At 46.5% G+C, this 18437-nt stretch overlaps 1 protein-coding gene across 9 annotated transcripts in view; it reads left to right on the top strand.

Annotated features, from left to right (window-relative positions):
* The window catches only part of AKAP13 (A-kinase anchoring protein 13), a 336318-nt gene that overhangs the window by 186045 nt on the left and 131836 nt on the right, over positions 1-18437 (top strand). For all 9 annotated transcript variants that reach the window (XR_003852464.1, XR_003852465.1, XM_029575495.1 and 6 more), the window contains 2 exons: positions 2225-2306; positions 11815-11951. Coding sequence is in view for 7 of the 9 variants with exons in the window: in XM_029575495.1 (XP_029431355.1) it covers positions 2225-2306; positions 11815-11951 (219 nt within the window). In the remaining 2 variants the exon portion in view is untranslated. The remainder of the gene's footprint in view (positions 1-2224; positions 2307-11814; positions 11952-18437) is intronic.

Here is an 18437-nt window from a genome sequence, read left to right as displayed (position 1 = left end):
GTCCTTCAAACACTGCAGACCTTTGCTTTGCAAAGTCTAAATGTCAGCATTAGAAGCTTAAACTGTATTGCACATTGTACCAGTAGCCAATGTAACAAAACCAGTAAAGGGGCAGATGGCTTTCCCCCTCCTACGACCACAGGCAAGCCAGGCAGCCAAATTCTGGGCCACCAGTAGCCTGTACTTCAGCCTCAGACGAAGACAAATGAGCAGCATGGGCAGGGTATGCTGGTGCATGGTCACCACTATTGCCGTCATTGGTGCTCCTTGAGACCCAGTTGGGTCAAAGACAGAAAAAGACATTTCAGCCACTGTGGAGGGCAGTGCAGGCCATGGAGAGGAAGGAACTGGGTTTTTTGGGGGTTGCCAGAGAAAGCCAGGTAAGGACAGTGGTTTCTGGAACTCCCAGCCACATCACCATCTCTTCGGTTAAGGGCATGGACATCGGTCCCTAAGGATGCAAGCTTTGGAGCTGCAGAGAGCAGAAATCCAAATTTTTATAATCCAGATACCAAGTCCAAGTGTCTCTCCCTGGATTAGGATTTCTGATCCAGGGAGAGTCACCTATTTATGCTCTTATCATGAATCTGCAGGGTGCAAAAAGGGGGATGGGGGGGGATGGGAGAGGAAGTAGAGAAGGCAGCAAGAGTGCATAAGCGGTGTGAGTGAGAGAGTGCCCCATCATCCCACTCTCCCGCTACCCTCCCTGCCTCTTCCTCTCCTTTCCCCAGCATTTGAAATCTCCAAGAGGACCAATTATGTGGCCACCCCCACATCCCAAACTCTTCTCAGCAAATAACTCTGAAGGGCTCTCTTCCTCCCTCCCTTCCTCCTACCACCCATTCCCCTGGGCTCCCCACCTCTGGCCCTTGTCTTGAATATTTTGGGTCTTTACGAAAAATACTTAGAATATAGGCCCATTTGTCAACTAAGTTTTCATGTAGCAAAGAGTTAAAAAAAATGTTAAGAGGGAACATTACTTGATGGCCGGTGAAGAACTGATGTCCGCCATGCAGGAGAGAGAAATTGGGATGATTGGATCGGATCAGGGTGACTAGAGGCAGAGGAGTGCTAGTCTGCATAGGCTGGGGTATTACTAGTACAAAACTGAGGTGATGATGCTTCTATACAAATCATTGGGGAGATCTTCTCTATCCTCTTAGGTCTGGTTTTGGGGATCCCGTCTTCAAAAAGATACAGAGTAGAGATAATCTAGGGAGTGGCTACCAAACTGTGGGAAGGGCCTGGATCATGAAACCAATGAAATGAGTCTCAAGACCTAAATACGTGTACCCTAGAGGAAACATAGGACAAAAGAGAATATGACTGAGATAACCAAATAACTCGCAGGAATAAATAATGCACCATAAGCATAGGTGTCATTTTATATATCAGATTGGGCAGAGTTAAACCAAACCTCTGCCCTATCCAGTACAGCTGTCAGCCGTGCGGTGCACCTCCTTACTCCCCTGCTCCTCCAGCCAGCAGCAGACGATGTGTTTAAGTGAACGTCATCTCCTGCTGCCATGACTTGCTTGGTAAAAGGGAGGACAGGGCTTATGTTTAGCTGGGCAGTGCCAATATTGAGCACTACCCAGGCTAATCTTAGCTGGGTAAGCCTCTGGTTAGCTATCCCAAAGTTACCCGGGTGACCCACGCTACTGAATATGGACCTCTGAGAGGGCCTTAGGTGCAAGGAAATGAATGGGCTCGCTATTATTACAGCGAGAAAGAAAAGTGGGCAGACTCATTAGACCTTCTAGCCTTTATTTGCCATCATAATCTGTATTTCTGTCATTCAGCAGGGATGCTCTATGCTAACAGAGAGGAGCAAGACAGCGGACTCTAGCTAGGGCAGCTATATTCACTTCTAGGCCTCAAGGGCTGCAAACAGGTCAGGTTTTCAGGATATCCCTAATGAATATGCACAAGATAGATTTGCATGCATGTTGCTTCAGTTGTATGCAAATCTATCTTGGGCCCATTCATTAGGAATATCTTGAAAAACTCGACCCGTGTGCAACGCCCAAGGACTGGAGGTGAATACTGCCGAGCTAGGCCATCAGTCTGTTTATGGTCCCTTGCCTGCTCTCTCCTTTAGCAGCTATTCCTTTAAATGAGTTCTTTGGGAAGCTTAAAAAATATTTGTGCAGTGGAAGAGAGTCCTGGACCCAGATTACTTCTGTTCATTTACTATTTTCTATTTTTTATCTGCTGATTTTAGATCAACCGAGGGAGCTGGTGTTCAGTAAAATCTTGCCCTGATGACGCTCTGCTGGAAGCAAAACGGTCCAGTGACTCGACAGGTGAGCAGAACTTGTTTTGAGTCTTTCCTGAGTAACTAAAAACCTGTTTCAGCAAAACATCCTCTTTCCATTCTAGACAGAGCTGCAAACATAAGAGCGGAAGCGAGCCGTATAAACATTTGTTTTTATTGGCGTATGCTTCTTGGTCCTAATTCTGTGATGATGAGCATATGCTGCTTAGTTATATTTCTCCTGGACTAACTCCATATTAATAGCTTTTTCCTCTGTTCCTTTTAAAAATAATGTAAATATTTCTATTTGAGATTGCCAACATTTTCCCATGGTAATCCATCTCTGCTAAGTGACCCTGCCTGGTTTGGATTGATTTTAAGTAAATTTGAGTGACTATTATTAAAGCTGATCTTGCATCATAGCTCAGCTCTCATTTGTCCAAAATACCAGGACAATAAATATCATTTGAAATGTTTCACTCGTTCAGTTTGTGAGTGGCTTGAAATCCTCCACTATTTGTGTGTGCATCCATTCAAGTTTGCTATTTTCAAATTATGCCCAAGCATACAAATAACAAAATATTGTGCACTATAGGTACATATTTGCATTTGAGTGTGTATAGAGTACCATTAAAATATCATCATGTATAAATAGTGCAGCGTGGCCATTGGTAACACAGCACATGCTGCTGTCCCTGTTGTGTCTGCATGGCAGTGAATTTACTGGGTGACAGCCAGTTCGGGAGTAAACAGATTGAGAGCTTATTGTCTTTTGTTAGCTTAAAATAAACATGCAAAGCAAAAACGTGTGTGCACAGTTTATGTAAAAAGCACAAAGCTTGAAACATGGGTGGACACTGGAAATAGGACGAGATATATATATATTTTTTTTGTAATTATCTGAAATACTCAGTTTATTTTAGTTTGTGAAAGTGCAGTGTTGAATCTCACCAGTTCATTGGTTTTGCAAGAGCTTTTTTCCCGTTCTCCTCCATACTTGAGCAATGCTGAATCTGGAGCCTCTGTGTAGATTTTCCAGAGAAGTGTCCGTGAATAGCTCACATGAGACTGCTTGTTTTCTGTCTGGAGTTTAGTAACGTTCTCTTTATTTGCTGATATCCTAAACTGTATGGCCATTTTATGGAGCTCCTTTATAACTATTGAAAGGAGATTCTGAAGTTCTTATTAGTATACTTAAGGAATAGAGGGACAAGCCATGTCTACAAACTGTTGCAAAGCCCCAAGGCCATTCCATGTCAAGTGGACCAGTTTAGAAAATCATCCACGCTAGACCTCCTTCAAACTGAATAAAATGTGGTGTGGATGTTTGCTAGGGGTCTCACTAGGAGGCTTTGCAGCCAACTGGAAGCAAAGATATAATTACATAAAGACATGTCACCTTTTTATGCAATTTCTTTCCTTTTTGGGTGACTAATTTAAGAAAATATGTCTAAAATATGTGCCAAAGCTAAAAGTGTGGTAAGCACCATAAAATGAGCTGGAAAAGGGTAAACAGTGGAGTGCCTCAGGGATCTGTACTTGGACCAGTGCTTTTCAAAAAATATATAAATGATCTGGAAAGGGATACGATGAGTGAGGTTATCAAATTTGCGGATGATACAAAATTATTCAGAGTAGTTAAATCACAAGCGGATTGTGATATGTTACAGGAGGACCTTGCAAGACTGGAAGATTGGGTATCCAAATGGCAGATGAAATTTAATGTGGACAAGTGCAAGGTGTTGCATATAGGGAAAGATAACCCTTGCTGTAGTTACATGATGTTAGGTTCCATATTAGGAGCTACCACCCAGGAAAAAGATCTAGGCATCATAGTGGATAATACTTTTTTTTAATATTATTTATTTATAATAATTTTCAACATTTACATATATGAAAATACAGACATTCAATTTAACTTGAAATGAAAAAAATAATTTCCACAGGTTATCCAAGTTATTCAATTGTTATTGCAAACAAATTTACAAATATTTATTCATTTCCAAAAATTATTTCAAAACCAATTGTGATACTGGGAATAACCTACAAACTTTTCCATTTATATCTTAAGGGATCTAATAAGAAACCTGAGACTATTAGGAGTAAAAACTAATGGAGAAAAGAAAAATAAAGAAAACTTTCCTTGTGTTTGTCTAATAGCACAATCAGCTATTTCCATTTCTTGTCCTGAATCTCAGGTGTCTACAGGAGAGGAGGTCGCAGGTTCACGTGCCTCTAAAAATGAACGTAATTGTTCTATCTGTGTGAACAAATAAGAATCAGTTCCTCTCTTAATGTTACAACAACATGGGTACTTCAACAAAAAGGAATACACTAAGGATATTACTCTAGATCTTAATTCTAAGAACTCACGCCTTTTATGTTGTAAATCCAGTAGTGGATCCTTGGGCCGACCGTAGATGGAAGACGGTCAGGAGGCAGTTCAGGTCAACAGGCAGGCAGGTAGACTGGCAGGCAGGCAGGTAGACTGGCAGGCAGGCAGGTAAACTGGCAGGCAGGCAAGACTGACTGGCAGGCAAGCAGGTAGACTGGCAGGCAAGCAGGTAGAGTGGTAGGCAGGCTAACAGGCAAGCAGCTATCTTGGTAACTGTGTTGCAAAGGCAAGGAAACCTAGGAGACGCCGGGTTTACATTCCCCCCAGCATCTGATGTCACAGAAGGAGGAGATGTCATAGAATGAGGCGTGTCACAACAGTACCCCCCTCTTATGCCCCCTCCTCAAGGGTCCGGGTTTATTGGGATTGTCATGATGGAACTGGGTTAATAGGGACTGGTCCAGTATATTTCGGGCAGGTTCCCAAGAGTCCTCCTCAGAGCCGCAGCCCTCCCAGGCCAATAGATATTCCCATCGGCGGTTGTGGAAGCGTACATCCCGTACTTCCCGTACTTGGTAAACAGGATCTTCGTTCGGGGAGGTGGAGATCGCATCCAGCGTAAGCCGATGGAAACGGGAGAATATCACTGGTTTCAACAACGACACATGAAATACGTTGTGGATGCGCATGGAGGATGGCAGACGAAGTCTATAGGACACCAGACCAACTCGTTCTGCCACCTGGAAAGGACCGCAGTATCTGGATGCCAACTTACGTGATTGTCCAGCTAAGTGGAGATTCTTGGTACTTAACCATACTTTAGTACCGGGTAGAAGTGTTGGAGCAGCACGTCGGTGGCGGTTTGCACAGCTTTGTGCTTTCTTTGCTGCAGAGGTGAGACGTCGCTGAAGGGCTCTCCAGAGATCGTGAAGTTGGGTAGCCACTGTCTGGGCCGCCGGTGAAGCGACATCGATAGGTACCGGGACGGGTGTCCTGAAGTGGCATCCGAAGACCGTTTGAAAGGGAGATTGCCCAGTAACCGAGTGAGTGTAGTTATTATAGGCAAATTCAGCCCAGGGAAGGAGGGAGACCCAGTTGTCCTTTCTTTGTGAACTGAAGCTTCGGAGAAACGTCTTGAGAGAACGGTTCATCCGCTCGGTTTGCCCGTTAGACTGTGGGTGGAAAGCGGTAGACAAGTTCAGTTGTATCCCAAACTTTTTGCAGAGGGCACGCCAATACCGGGCTGTGAATTGGAGTCCCCGATCGGAGACAATGCTCTGTGGAAGGCCGTGGGCCCGGAAGATATGTTGCGTGAAAAGAAGTGCTAGCTCTGGTGCAGACGGAAGCTTAGGTAATGGTACCAAATGTACCATCTTAGAAAACCGGTCTACGGTGACCCAGATTACTGTGTTACCCTCGGAAGGAGGCAAGTCCACCACGAAGTCTGTGGCAATGTGAGTCCATGGTTCTGTAGGTATTGGTAGAGGTTGTAGAAGACCCCAGGGTCAGCCGCCGAGAGGCTTCTGTCGGGCACATACCGGGCACGAGTCTACGTAAAGTCGCACATCCTGCCGGACTCGGGGCCACCAATAATGATGGTTCAATAGATCGAGCCTCCTCCTTCTACCGGCGTGGCCTCCAATGAGGGAATCGTGGGCCCATTGCAGGACTTTCTTCTGGTCTTTGTGTGGAACAACTATTCTGCCCTGTGTAGAGATTGTGGTGCTGGCTAGTTCGATCTTTGCTGGGTCGATAACATGTTGAAGGGGTTCCTCCTTTTCATCCATGATGGCATTCCGAGAGAGCGCATCCGCTCGAACATTCTTAGATGCTGGACGATATTTGAGGGTAAAATCGAAGCGACTAAAGAATAGTGACCATCGTGCTTGCCTTGGGTTGAGTCGTTGAGCTTGGCTGAGGAACTCCAGGTTCTTATGGTCAGTATAGATTGTGATGGGGTGAGCGGCTCCCTCCAGCCACTGTCTCCATTCTTCAAGTGCCAACTTAATGGCAAGCAGTTCCTTGTCTCCTATACCGTAATTACCTTCGGCTGGCGTAAACCTCCTTGAGAAGTAGGAGCAAGGCAACAAATGCCCGGAGTCGGAGCTTTGAGACAGTACTGCCCCCACAGCTATATTGGAGGCATCAACCTCCACAAAGAAGGGCCTTGATGGATCTGGATGGCGCAGACAAGTGTCCAACAGGAAGGCCTCCTTTAAATCCTTGAAGGCCTTACATGCCTCGGCTGACCAAACGCGCGTGTCGGCCCCCTTTTTGGTTAAGACGGTCAGAGGTGCGACCAGTCGGGAGTATTGCGGTATAAAATGCCTGTAGAAATTGGCAAATCCTAAAAAACGCTGCAAAGCCTTCAGGCCTACTGGTTGGGGCCAATTCTTAATGGCGGACACTTTACTTGGATCCATGAGGAATCCCGTAGCTGAAACGATGTACCCAAGAAAAGGCAGCGACTCCTGTTCGAAGAAACACTTCTCCAGTTTAGCGTATAGGTGGTGATTACGAAGGATTTGGAGCACTTGCCGAACTTGTTGCCTATGAGAGGTCAAATTCTGTGAGTAGATGAGGACATCATCAAGGTAGACTATCACGCAAGAGTTCAGCAGTTCGCGGAGGACCTCATTCATGAGGTGCTGGAACACCGCAGGGGCGTTACACAAACCGAAGGGCATAACCAAGTACTCGTAGTGTCCGTCCCGGGTGTTGAATGCTGTCTTCCACTCGTCCCCGGGATGGATACGCACCAAATTGTACGCCCCCCTTAAGTCCAACTTGGTAAATACTCTGGCTCCCTGGAGTTTATCCAATAATTCTGGAATTAGCGGAAGCGGATAGCGGTTCTTTTTAGTAATGGCATTTAATCCCCAATAGTCTATGCATGGTCTCAAGGACCCGTCCTTTTTTGCCACGAAGAAGAATCCCGCCCCTGCGGGTGACGTTGAAGGTCGGATAAAGCCCTTGGCGAGGTTCTCAGCAATGTATTCAGACATTGCTTTGGTTTCAGGTTGTGATAGTGGATACACCCTGCCTCGGGGAGGAGTTGCCCCAGACACCAGTTCGATGGCGCAATCGAAAGGACGATGTTGGGGCAAAAGTTCTGCTTTTTCCTTAGAAAATACGTCCGTGTAGTCCGCATAATGACTGGGAAGGGTGACGCCGGTGTGAGCCAAGGGAATGTGCTGGACTGGTAGAGACTTGATACAAGATTTGACGCAGTGAGGACTCCATTGGGTAATTTGCAAATCGCTCCATTGGATCACTGGAGAGTGCTGCTGGAGCCAGGGTAGGCCGAGGACCACCGGATGAACTGAGTTTTCCAGAACCAAAAACGAGATCTCCTCAAAATGTAGGATCCCGGTCTGCATGATCAGTGGTGCAGTCTCGGTAGAAATGTGGCCAGGCAGGCAGGTACCTTGTATGGAAGTAATCCGTAAAGGAGGCTCCCGGGATTGTGTGGCCAGGCGGAGCTGATGTACAAGATTGGCAGCGATGAAGTTCCCTCCTTCCCCAGAGTCAATGAATGCCTGAGTCTTGAAAGACCCTCCAGGATATCTGAGGGTTATAGAAACGGTACATAGAGGAGCAGCATTCAAACAACCTAGGAGGCACTCCTCCCTAACTCCTAGGTTTGGGAGTTTCCCGCTCGCTCTTTGCACTGAGCGAGGAAGTGACCTTTGCCCCCGCAGTACAGGCACAAACCCATACTATGGCGGCGCCGCCTTTCTTCAGGTGTCAGGGACGCTCTTCCCAGCTGCATGGGCTCCTCGGATGTGGCTTCCGTGGACGTGCTAGCCCCCCGTGGGCCTGATGGGAATGGGCGAGGAGAGGTTGGAGCCAGCGGAACTAAACGATGGAGAGAACGCCCCTCTTTGGCCCTCTGCTGAAGGCGGCGATCGATGCGGCCAGCCAGTTCGATGAGAGCATTGAGGTCCTCCGGAAGGTCTCGAGCCACCAATTCATCTTTTATCCTTGCAGCAAGTCCCTCTAAGAAGATTCCACGGAGGGCGTCATCCCGCCATCCAACCTCCAGTGCGAGGGTACGGAACTCCAAAGCATAATCGGCCAGGGGCCGAATTCCCTGCCTGAGTTGGAGCAATTCGGAGGTTGCGGAGGTCTGGCGAGCTGGTTCATCAAAGGCTGCCTTGAAATCAGCTACGAAGACATTCAAGTCGTTCAGAGCCGGGTCGTTCTTCTCCCACATAGGAGATGCTCAGTTCAGAGCCCGACCGTCCAGCAGTGAGAAGATGTAGGCCACCTTGACGGCATCCGAGGGGAACTGGTTGGGCAGGAGAGCGAACCTTACGAAGCATTGGTTCAGAAAGCCTCTGCAAGCCTTGGAGTCTCCCGCGTACCGTGCTGGCGCAGGGAGTTGCGTAAGAGTGTGAAGGGTCATCACCGGAGCCGGAACCGGGTCCAGTGCTGGTGCTGGCGGACCAGCATCCATCCGAGCGGCCAGTTGCTCCACAGTGACAGCCAGGTTGTCCAAGACCTGTTGCTGCTGTACTAGCCGTTGAGCCAGTCCGGGAATGGCTTGAAGGCTAGCGAGGTCTGCCAGATCCATGGCCTTTGCAAACTGTTGTAAATCCAGTAGTGGATCCTTGGGCCGACCGTAGATGGAAGACGGTCAGGAGGCAGTTCAGGTCAGCAGGCAGGCAGGCAGGTAAACTGGAAGGCAGGCAGGTAGACTGGCAGGCAAGACTGACTGGCAGGTAGAGTGGTAGGCAGGCAGGCAGGCTAACAGGCAAGCAGCTATCTTGGTAACTGTGTTGCAAAGGCAAGGAAACCTAGGAGACGCCAGGTTTACATTCCCCCAGCATCTGATGTCACAGAAGGAGGTGACGTCATAGAATGAGGCGTGTCACAACATTTTATTACATGTGATTGGGGCTAAATCAGGAAAAATCTTAACAACCTGTCCGTGATATGAGGTAGGAAACCTTTGAAAGTACATTTTCATCAATTTGCTTATATCATAAGTAGAGACAAAAGAAACAATTAAAGTTTCCCTATCTAATATCTGTAATGAAGATTCCTCCAAAAAACTTGTCAAGTTAGCTGGAATTATTGGGGTAACTGTTGAGGTTCTTTTTTTAACAAAAAAACAGGAATTGTTATTTCCATCTGAAAACCCCAGAACCTCAACTAAATACCTCTTAAATGTTTGAAAAGGAATTTCACCTGCAACTTTAGGGAAATTTGTAACTCGCACATTTAAATGCCTAATATTATTTTCTATAACTTCCAATCTTCTAGAACAGGCTGATTGATCTTTTATCAAACAATTACTCACACTTTGTAACGATTTCACATTTATTTCTACTTGTTCTATTCTAGTAACAACTTCACTTGTTTGATTTTGTACACCCTGAAATTGTTGTTGTACCTTTAGGGAAACTGAATCAATTTTCTTTTCTAGTCGATCTATAGTGGCACTCAAGCCGTTAACCAAGTCCCAAATAGCACCTAAAGTTACCGTCTCTGGCCTGATTTGTTTAGGCCTCGCTACTTCTGGACATTCAGTGTTGAGGGTTCCTTGATGTTGAACTGCTGAAATACCAGCTTCCTCCTCATCTTCTGATTCCAAAACGGAGGTGGCTCCATCAGGGGTTAGGATTCGTTCCTCCCCTGAGTTAGATGTTATAACAGCCACTTCATTTGCGCCGCGTTGAGCGGGAGGCGGACGTGCATCAGGGCTTAGAGAGTCCTCGTCCAGGGGAGCCCCTAGTTCTCCTTCTATGGGGCTTCCAACGGGTTCACTGGTACTCTCTTTTTTCTCAAGCTGTGTCAAATATCGGTCAATTTCTAGTTGGAGAAGGGGGGACAAGGGTTTTTGGGGAAACACCCTTACCTTCCCCTTTCTTTTAGGTGGCATACTTCACAACGAGAAGCCGATCGTTGACTTGTGCAGATCTTAGTCCAAAGTCTCAGGAGTTAAAGAGAACAGAGCTACCCACCAATCCAGCAATCCGGACAAAGCCGTGCGCACCCCTTAGGCGCGCACGGCTTGGCTGTGCGCCGGCGGCGGCGGTGCGCCGCAAGGACGCCGCCTTTGAGGCGTGTTTCGGCTCCTCCCTCTGGCTTCCGGGCTTGGGGGGAGGTGGATGTCCCGGCCGAATGTGGAGCGCAGCGAAACTGTCTCCCCTGGATAATACTTTAAAATCGTCGGCTCAGTGTGCTGCAGCAGTCAAAAAAGCAAATAGAATGTTAGGAATTATTAGGAAGGGAATGGTTAATAGAACGGAAAATGTCAATGCCTCTATATTGCTCCATAGTGAGACTGCACCGTGAATACTGTGTACAATTCTGGTCGCCGCATCTCAAAAGTTGCGATGGAGAAGGTACAGAGAAGGGCATCCAAAATGATAAAGGGGATGGAACAGCTCCCCTATGAGGAAAGGCTGAAGAGGTTAGGGCTATTCAGCTTGGGGAAGAGATGGCTGAGGGGGGATATGATAGAGGTGTTTAAGATCATGAGAGGTCTTGAACGAGTAGAGGTGAATCGGTTATTTACACTTTTGAATAATAGAAGGACTAGGGAGCACTCCATGAAGTTAGAAAGTAGCACATTTAAAACTAATCGGAGAAAATTCTTTTTCTCTCAACGCACAATAAAGCTCTGGTTCTTGGAGGAGAAGTCCATTAATGGCTATTAATCAAGTTTACTTAGGGAATAGCCACTGCTATTAATTGCATCAGTAGCATGGGATCTTCTTGGTATTTGGGTAATTGCCAGGTTCTTGTGTCCTGGTTTGGCCTCTGTTGGAAACAGGATGCTGGGCTTGATGGACCCTTGGTCTGACCCAGAATGGCAATGTCTTATGTTGTTATTTTTTTGAGGTAGATAATTTGGCTGTAGAAGTTGGTGACCTTTTTTTAAGCAAATGCTTTTGTACTATGAAAATGCCATTAACACAAGTACCCTGATATCTACTGTTTGTATGGTGGAAATCAGTCAACATGCTGACCATGTTAATATATGTACATATGTACACACACACACACACACTGGCATTTTCATAGTACAAAAGCATTTGCTTAAATGTATTTTTCTGTGATACTGCTGTACTGGTTTAGCTGACTATATGATGCATTAAGCAGGTGCACCACAGCATACGTGCATAATTGTTCATAAAATAATACCATATTACGTGATTATAAATGCAAAATAAACCTGAACTAATTCTACTTTTTTTTTTATGTTCTCAAGAATGTGACAGTTTCCTGGAGAATGGATTGTGCAGCGATAACATTTCCTCACAGGGAGTTTTTAAAAGAGGATCAGGCAGCGACTCTGACATCTTCCACCTGTCCAGTGAAAGCATGGATGATGTGCTCTTTACCAAGGTATGTTCTGTGTTCTCAGATCACAGAATTGTTCACAGATACCGCACACACAAAAGAAATTCTGCTGACTTTGAATGAAATTCAACAAGAGATATTGCCCATGTCATGTCCCAAAATCAATTAATTGTTTTCTCTATCAAAACCACACAAACGTTTGTCGCAAACTTCACACTTCTGTGTGTCATGTAGACTTTTCAATACAGCAATCTAGTTTTTATTTCATACTAGCGGTGCCCGGCCACGCGTTGCAGTGGCAGAGTCAGGTTCTTTTCCCCCCCTCCCCCTTCCCCTTGCTCATATACCTCAGTCACTCATCCTCCTCCCCCTTGGTCACTCACCCCCCCTTTCCTCCCCTGTCCCCACTCCAACTCTCTCCCCTCACACTCACCCCTCCCCCTTTGGTCACTAACCCCCCCCTTCACTCCCCTCTCCCCACTCCAACTCTCACCCCTCACCTCTCCCCTCTGTGTCTCTCCCCTGACACTCACCGCCCCCTTCATTCACCCTCCCCTCACTGTCACCTCTCCCCGCCTATTCCCTCCCCTTTCGTCAGTGACACCGCACCCTCTCTCAATCTCCTTCCCTGACTCAGAGCCCCTCCCGCTCACAATGCCCTCCAAGCTGACCCCCCCCCCGTCTCTCTCCCTTCTGTGCGGTTCTGCGTGGCCCGCTCCCGAAAACGCGAGGTCAGCGAGGATCCCTCCTTGAAGTGCACGTGAGCCGTACCAGATCGCCGCCGCAGCTCCTCCCAGCTGTCGAAGTTCGGCCGGCCGACACCACCACGCCCGATATCGCCACCGGTCCGCCGCTGCTGCTCCTCCCAGCGCCATGTTGGTCCCGCTGTGCCCGACGTGCACCGCTGCTGCTCCTCCCAGCGCCATGTTGGTCCCGCTGTGCCCGACGTGCGCTCCCGCCCGCGCATGCGCAGTACAGCAGCTTCATTTCCCAAGGTACATAGCGTGTATTGCATGTCTGTCCAACAGATGTCGCTGTTTTCCCCACACATATGTAAAAATATGTTTTTCTCTGTAACCGTGTGACATCTATGTAATCTAGATGGAGAAGAACCTTGCCGAAAGTGAAAGCAAGGTTGTGTCCAAATTTGAAAGCAATTGGTGTAGTAGTTTCTGAGATTATCGATTACGTCCAAACTATTTTACATTTTTATTTATATAGATTCACGTGGACTTTATTTTCAAAGATTTTTTTACCATCAAAATAAAGGATTTCTGGTTTTATTGGTTCTATGCCAAAACATTTTACTGATTTGATCCACTTTGCCAGCAGAAGCCCTGTGAGCTTGGATTTTCTGTTTTGCAACAAGATTTTATGTCAGCCAACATATAACTCCTTGGCATTTTTAGATCTTCTTAAATGAACAATTCTAGTAATGAAATACGACCTGAAGCTGAACTAGATTCTTTGGAAATAGTGATACCTTTTATTGTCTCAACATAAGAATTATAAAAAGATGATGATGAGGAGGAGAAATATTAGCTCTCGGGACCACATCTGGTCTTCGACGCTGTGTATCATTATCTTGCTCTAATGAATGTTATCAAAACCTGCAAAATATTCAGTTGACCCTTTGTTTTTTTCTATATACTTTCCTGAGCTCCAGTCTGGCAGCGGTCACTGATGCCTATTGATACATGACATATTTGAGAAAAGATGCAAACATGTCTAAAGAAAAAAAAAATTCTCCAGCTTCATAAAAGTTGAACATTCAGCTCATAAGCAAAATAACTTCATCCGTGTGAGATGAAAATTAGCGTTAGGTTTGTGCATGTGCATCTTCAGATATGTACAGATTGAATTTTCTTTGGCTTAAATTAAATCATATAAGACAGCAGTGGACATTTTCCAGTGGGTGGTAACAACACCGCAGCCCAGACAAGATGATGTCATCGGTCATAAATTAGTTCCAGAGCCGCACTAATGAATGTGGCCGGACCCGGGAGATTGCTGGTCTTGGTGACATCAGCCCTCCCCTCCCTTTGGCCATTCTGCTGTGAATGGTGGGCGTTCTTCCCAGCGCGCAGACAAAACCATTTCTGTCCGGCGATCTCCGTGCTCACAGAGAGCATGAATCATAAAGCTGTTCTGTCCTTGTAATCCGAAGCCTGTTCTAACCACGATCCCAAGCTGCACACCATCTCTGCAGCTTTAAGGAAATGGGAGAGGGTTTTTCACAGCATAAGCGGCAAACTGACTGCCATTTGTGGTTTTAATGGAAAAAATATATATATATATCTTTATATATACATACATACGTATATATTGTCCAAGCATGTGAGATGTAGTTTTGTTTCTGTTAGTTATCGGCTTACAAGGATTAGTCACGGGACAAGGGTACCTTGCTGGGGCATTAAAGACCTGACCCCATATTCATTGATTTTAAGGAGATTTGGGAACTGCTCATCAGGGAACAGTTGCCCCCAGTGGATTAGCTGCTTAATAGTGACAACGTGGAGAAGGAAAAATAACTTGGATGTCTGAAGGGAAATGTTTTATAATATCATTCAGAATCTGGCAGTGCCTTTTTTGGAGTCGGGCGTGTCGTCCTGTGAAACTCACATTTCTAGACCCCCCCCCAAAAAAACCCCCAAAAACATTTCCTCCAGTGGGTTTACACGTTTCCTTTCATGCTGTGAATACGGTTGTGCCGGAGGTGTCATTTTTCACAGTAGCTAATACAGTCTACGTTATTACGATGCCAAACCATTCTGGTGTTTATTCCCAGAGCCTAGACCTCTTATTTTTCCTTTTTTTTTTTTTTCTTTTAATCTTTTCTTTACCTGCTGTCAAAATAGCCAAATTTTGCAGCAACCTTTTCTCAGAAAGATGATTCGTGGTTGAAGTCGCGTCTGTCTTCGTTTCTGTAACTCCATTCTCACACGGTTCGTTTCATGTTGAAGGGCTTGACAATTTGCATATCCATTGTTACGCATAGATTTTTTTTAAAGTAATTTTTGGATGTCTCTTTGTAGTAATAAAGGCTTCCTGCAGCCCATAGCTCTCCCAATTCATTCCTCACCCCCCCATATATATATATATATATATATTTTTTCCTTTTAGAGTGCTGCTTTCCAAACACTGAACACATGCACACTCTCACGAAATATGAAGTCCAGTGTTACACAGCTTTTTCTGGTGGTCCTTTCCGCTGCATGAATGTCAATTGGAAATCTTGTTGGGCTGCCTGCAGAAACCAGTTTAGTTAGCTTTGGGTATATGCAGACTGTAAGCAGTATGCACCAGGGGTAGGCACTCTAGTCCAGGAGGGCTTCCTAACCGATCGGGTTTTCAGAACCTCTCTAATGAATGTGCATGAGAGAGATCTGCATGCACAAGCACAATGCTGTTTTAGGTCAATAATGATATTTGCTGTAGTCTTAAACATGGGTTGATAAATTAATTTTCAAGAGAAAATGAACTTACCTTGGTTATTTCTCAATCAGTGTTCACCTCCATTTTTTTCCTTTATGTATTTAAGTTATGAAGGCGAGAGACTTGATTTATAGCAAGGATCCCAGTTTATAGAAATGAGAAATCCTTGAACACATGGGTTGATGCATGGTCAAGAACTGGAGACATAGCCAAGATGTTCACCATTAACTGTGCATCCCTGGGCAAGACATTTGGTCTCCCTTTGTCTCAGTTTGCCAGGCTGTAATTGGAGGATACCATTGCCCCATCCCCTTTCACCACTTGGAGGTTTTCTGCAGCCCAGGCATCAGAAGCATTCAGGCAGGCTGTACCCCTGAGATGGCTGCATCTGTACTCTTGAAGCACTAAATTGTTAAGCATATCGGAGCCCTGTTTGGAAGAAAATTACTATGTAAACCCATATTATTGCTTTCTGTTTTCTCAAGCACATACAGAAAGTTGTGGATAACGATGGAGCTGCAGGGAGGTAGGAACGCAGGATAAAAGACAATGTTAGCATTGCAGATGTATTTGTCATCTTTAGGCCGCTGCTGAATGTTACAAAAGCCGTTAGTTATGTGAATTTGTTGGATTGCTTTAATTTCAGTCGATGCACCGTGACACAGACCTGAAAATCTCCCTCATGTCACTGGCCCTGCGTCACTGGAAAAAAATGTAGTTTCTATTTTGGGGTGACAAGTTGTGTTCCTCCTCAATTTCAGTTCCTGCTAGGCAGTTAATGTCAGGAGAGGTCATCCTATAAGAGGCATCGTTAGTCAGTGTGAAGAGTCCACACCCACTGGGAACAGTGGTGTCGTGGACAGCTGTGTTTGGGGGTATTAAAACTGTCAAAATCTTTTGTTGTTTTGAATGGTTAATTGGGAAAGGATCAGACCTTTAATCCAACTCAGATGATCAATGAGAAAATAAAGCGGTGGAACATTTTTTACATGAACATCTCTCTCTGCTTTTTAGCAAAAGTTTCACCCTAAAAGTAATCTGCTGCTTGTGGGGGCGACATTGCCAGCAGAAAGCACTGCCCTTAACATAAAGAGTCTGGGAGAGATGAGACAGCGAAACAGTTCTGGCCATGAAAAGATAAAACACCGGAGTGCAGTACCCATGAGAAAGCAGCAGTGCATAATCCCTTCCGAGTTGCATCACATCCTGTTATGGGAATTGGAAATGATTTCGGTTTTGTTCTGGCATATGAAAGACTGGAGGCCGGGGAAGGGGAAGAATGCGCTTTACACTGTGCAAGAAGGTAACTGCTTCTCTGCCGACCCACATTTTTATTAGGGGAATCCCTCAGATCGGTTAACATGCAGCAGACCCCTCTGGGTTCTCCCGTTCCATTCAGACTGTTGTGGGGTTCTGAAAAGTTTCGGGCAGTCCCGTGACGGGCCACGCTCACCGCGGAAGGGCCAGCCGGCTCACGCCCTGTGCCGTGCTTCTCCGCCGCGGCTGGGATGCCGCCGTGCCGATCCAGCTAGGTGCGCGCACGGCGGGAACTTTCCTACAGCGCTCCCTGATGATGTCGGCCAGCCAAGGGGGCTTAAGGAACAGCCGTGCAACTGGTCTGTGCCTCTGCCTTGCAGTGCGTGCTGCTAGTCCTGTTCCCTGCCTTGTCTCCTCGCTGCTTCTTGCCTCCCCCATTGCCTTGCCCTGCCCTGTACTGTCTCGGTTATCCTGCTCGAGTCTTCATACCAGTACCTTGTCTTATCCCATCTGTTTGTCTTTGCCTGACTCCCGGAACTGACCTCTGCTTCGGATCCGGACTGCGGTTTTGCTTCCCACCTGGTACGGACCTCTGCTACAAACACCGGCTTCTCCCCCGCTCTGATCTCTGCCCGAACTGACTCCGTCTCTCGCTGCCTTCCCCGACCTCGGCTTCTCCCTGGACCCTGCCTGCTTGCTTGTCAGCCCTGACCACTGCCTGTACCTGTCTGACCGCTCCTTAAGGGACGCTCTCCTAAGCCCTGCCGGGCCCTGCAACCCAAGGGCTCAACCTACGGGGAACGGGACTGGTATAGGTGAAACCCCGCCCCCAGCTCCAGTCCCAGTCAAGGGCAGGTCCTCCAGCTGGTGGCAGGGGCCTAGTAGGCTGCTTCATCCATGCCTCAGCCCAAGATCTCCCATCCATGACAGGTTCGTTCCTGCAGTTAGTGGGGGGGAAAAAAAAAGCGAGCCTAAAACTCCTCATATTTGCTTAATTGCTCATGACATTTAAATTGTTTTGCTTCTGGTGCGCCTCAAAGTTACTCAGTGGAGCTGTATTGCCATATATATATATATCTATATGCACTCGGGCACACGTAAACGTTTAGGTGCCCCTAGTCAGACTGTATGTTTCAATGAATCTCTTAAGTGACCACAACCTCTGCATGATACAGAGTTAAACATCAATCAGTACAAGGCACAACGCTCTAGTAACAGAAAAATGGCTCTGCTTAATATCAATCACTCCATAATATTCATAAATCATTTTCATAAAGATGCCCTGCTCTGTTCATTCATAAGCCCTCTGTAAAAACCCACGTTTTGAGATACGACATGGGGGAACCTCAGAGAACCCCCCAATCAAACTACTTTCAGTGCTGAGGCATCCGAGCTTATCCTGCCATCACTGGGGGTAAAAACCTTGATATTCGACTAGTGCTTCATAGCCAAATAAAAAAACACTTATAAGGACGTCCATTGTCAGAGCGGCGCTTACCTTGTCCACGAAAACATCGATGCGGGCCACGTTTTGCTAAATTAGTTGCTGCTTCAGGGCCATTTTTCACATGGAAATTCACAGCGACATCCATGTGCCGAACCTCATGTCACCCTTATACCTGAGGGGGGTCGGGGCAGAGGGTGAGGGGGAGAGATTGGGGAGCTGTGGAGAGTGCAAGGAGGAACGGACGCTCCACCTACATCACTGCTTCCTCCCCGCCCACATACACATGATGGGGAAGGGGAGGGGGAGGAGGCAGCCGTGTAAAGTGGAGAGTGCGAGAGAGGAGAGGGACAAAATGTACGTACTCACACACACACAAATCTCCCCACAGATAC

This window comes from Rhinatrema bivittatum, chromosome 13, assembly GCF_901001135.1.
Source record: "Rhinatrema bivittatum chromosome 13, aRhiBiv1.1, whole genome shotgun sequence".
In the NCBI taxonomy this organism is placed as follows: domain Eukaryota; kingdom Metazoa; phylum Chordata; class Amphibia; order Gymnophiona; family Rhinatrematidae; genus Rhinatrema; species Rhinatrema bivittatum.
This window is presented reverse-complemented; position numbering and strand designations above follow the sequence as displayed.